General features: G+C 31.1%; 1 protein-coding gene across 1 annotated transcript in view; it reads left to right on the top strand.

Annotated features, from left to right (window-relative positions):
- Positions 1 to 2,906, top strand: part of LOC106457708 (unconventional myosin-Ic-like) — a 110,121-nt gene that overhangs the window by 90,786 nt on the left and 16,429 nt on the right. Inside the window, exon 25 of the mRNA XM_022383720.1 lies at positions 1,870 to 1,974. Within this exon, the coding sequence (XP_022239428.1) occupies positions 1,870 to 1,974 (105 nt within the window). The remainder of the gene's footprint in view (positions 1 to 1,869; positions 1,975 to 2,906) is intronic.

The raw sequence follows: 2,906 nt of genomic DNA, 5'->3' as shown, positions 1-2,906 counted from the left end.
ATGGCAAATGGGTTTTAATTATAATAACTGCAAGATAATGCATGTGGGTTATCATAATTTGAATTAAAAGTATAATTTGGATGAGAATAAGCTGAACAGTGTCATGAAAGAAATAGATCTTGGTGTTATGGTTGATAAGCTTAAACTATCCCAGCAGTGTGCTGTTGCTAGTGCTAGGGCAAATAGGATTTTAAATTTTATCTACAGAAATATTGAATACAAGTCTAAAAAGTTATAATTTCATTGTACAGGTCACTGGTTATACCACATTTGGAAAAGGTTACTAGAATGGTGCCTGGGATGGAGGGGTTGTTGTACAAGGAGAGGCTGAAATCTCCCAATTGTTTTCTCTTGAAAAAAGAAGAGTAAGGGGGATCTCATTAAGATGTTTAAGATTGTAAAGGGAATTGTTAGTGTTGATGCATCATCTTATTTCATAATTAACAGTGAGAATAGTAGGATTAGGAGACACAAATATAAATTTTGGCAGGGTAGGACTCATCTTCAGCTAAGAAAATTTCATTTTTCTAAAAGGTGGTTGGCCTTTCAAATGGTTGCCTTCGGATGTTGTAGAGGCAGTAAATTTAAGAAAAAGCTTGATAAGTAAAAGAATTATAAGGGCTGGCTTTAAGATTTTTTTTTAATTATTTTAATTTAGTTTATAGATGAAACAGCTGAGATGGACCAATAGGTCCTATGTTGTCCCAAAAACCTTATTTTATGTTAAGTTACAATGTTTGATTAGAACAAAAATAAATTAGACTACGAATATTGTGGTTACACAAAAAACTACAAGTCAATGTATTTTTACACCTAATACGGCATTTATAGATAGTAGAATGTTAGGAAATTAATGAAAATTTCATTCACACCATATAGAGATTTACTAACTAAAACACCATTTACTACTTTACCAGCCATTAAATGCAGTTTTTGTAAATTATATTTTTTTGTGTGCCTGCAGAAAAGAGTGATACATTTTCATTCATTATATATAGGACTAAGTTACTTTTTCTCAGTATCTGCACATATTGAAAAACAGTACAGTATACTCAACATCCATTGATCTCATAAAGGCACTTCAGTTTCTTGCCATCTGGTATCCAGAATTGACATAATTAAAGTCACAGGTGTAAAAATGTTTGAACAATTTAAGAACTTTTTCAACACAACTCATTCTCCATACATGATTCCTACCAGTTCAGGGTTTTCCTCAACTACTTTTAGCTTATCAGTAATATTAGGTTTTTATTTTTGTCATTACCTTTTTCTGTGTACCAATACTCTAAAATATGTTAGAGATACTCTTCGTTTGATAGGTAATTGTGCTCTCTAATGAGCTGTTGACCATGAGCAAGTGTTGTTGGTTCCCAAAAACGCATCTGGTACAATAATATAAGAGAAGTGTAAACACACTACATCATGTTCACACTGGTTCATGATATTTTTGTTGTAGTATTTTCAGGCCTGAACTAGTGCAGTTGCACTTCCAGCCTGAAAAGTTTCTTCATTGTAGGGTTTTATATTTTTTCAGGGTAGCACCTTGCTATTTAATAGTCAATGAGTGAAAGGTTGCTTGAAACTACAAATGAAAATCCCAAGATATTTCCCATAATGCCTCAAATGAACAAAGTTTTCCTGAGCCTTGTTCTTTTTCACAGCTTTTTATCATATTTTCAAATACAAAATAATACTGGTATAATCTGAAGCTAAAGAAAGTTAGGTTAAAAGATGAAGACTATCATAGTTTTTCCTTTTTCATTTCCATGATTTACTATTCTTAAGAAAAAGTGCTCATATAATTGAAGTATTTCTACATCACTAGCTAGTTAAGGGAGTGATAATTACTCACATTTTGTTGTTTTGCAGTTTGTGCAGTGTGTGAAGGCTGAATATTTACGCCGTCTTGCCCACAAGTTGCCAAAAAACATCCTTGACAAGTCTTGGCCCCATGCTCCTGGATCTTGCCTTAAGGTAAGGCATTAAATTCTATAGAGTATTTCCTTTGGTGTTATAATAACATTTTGTTGTATGTATATACACTAAACCTTTTCCCACCAATCTCACCATCATATTATAATGATAACCTAGATTTGCCATCTTTATCTGGAATCTGCCAAATAAAGGTTTGTTTCACTTCATTATTGTTGATTAAAAGTGCCTACTTGATGAACATATGTAGTTGATAATCAAACCTGTCTTACATATTGTTTAAGTGAGTTCAAATCTACTTTAGAGCTGTAACTCTTTTTCTTTAATTTTAAATGTCCAGTGTTTTGAAAGTGGCATATAGATACTCGTAGATGAATTAATGACATATCAAAAATAATTTAGTGCTTTAACAGTGAACAAGAAATTCTTTATCACTTTGCAAAATTACAAAGAAAGAGTTGTTATTATTAGATGAATGTTAAAGTTAACTTTGTGGACTTTTGTATTGAAAATTTTTGAAAAGCAACAATAATAACTAAGAATCTTGGGCAATAAAATTCTATAACGAGTGAAAGAACGTGTCATTTTTATAAATGTTTACTATTGTTAATTTTAACCCTCTCTCCCTGGCCATCCTTTACGTTGCTTGTCACAAGGTTTTAATAACTTACATTCAAATTTTAATTAAACTACTTTTTGTTTATGTTGTACCAATTACTATAGCCTAAAATTGTAGCTAATAATCCATATTTTAATAGTATATAAGTTTTAAGTTCTTAATTTTATCAGGAAATATTTTAAAAAATCATGAATTTCCCCCAGTGTGAGAAATGTGACATATTTTCTCCAGGCATCTCCTCTTCTTTATTTTATTCAACACCCAATAAGTACGAAATTTAATATAAATTACTCACTATAAAATCGTCATTGCTCAGACAAACCATAATTTTTATAGCTTTCAATCTTGTTTGGTT

This window comes from Limulus polyphemus, unplaced genomic scaffold (genome assembly GCF_000517525.1).
Source record: "Limulus polyphemus unplaced genomic scaffold, Limulus_polyphemus-2.1.2 Scaffold364, whole genome shotgun sequence".
Taxonomy (NCBI): Eukaryota; Metazoa; Arthropoda; class Merostomata; order Xiphosura; family Limulidae; genus Limulus; species Limulus polyphemus.
The sequence above is the reverse complement of the archived record's forward strand: the minus strand, read 5'-3'. Positions and strand labels throughout refer to the sequence as shown.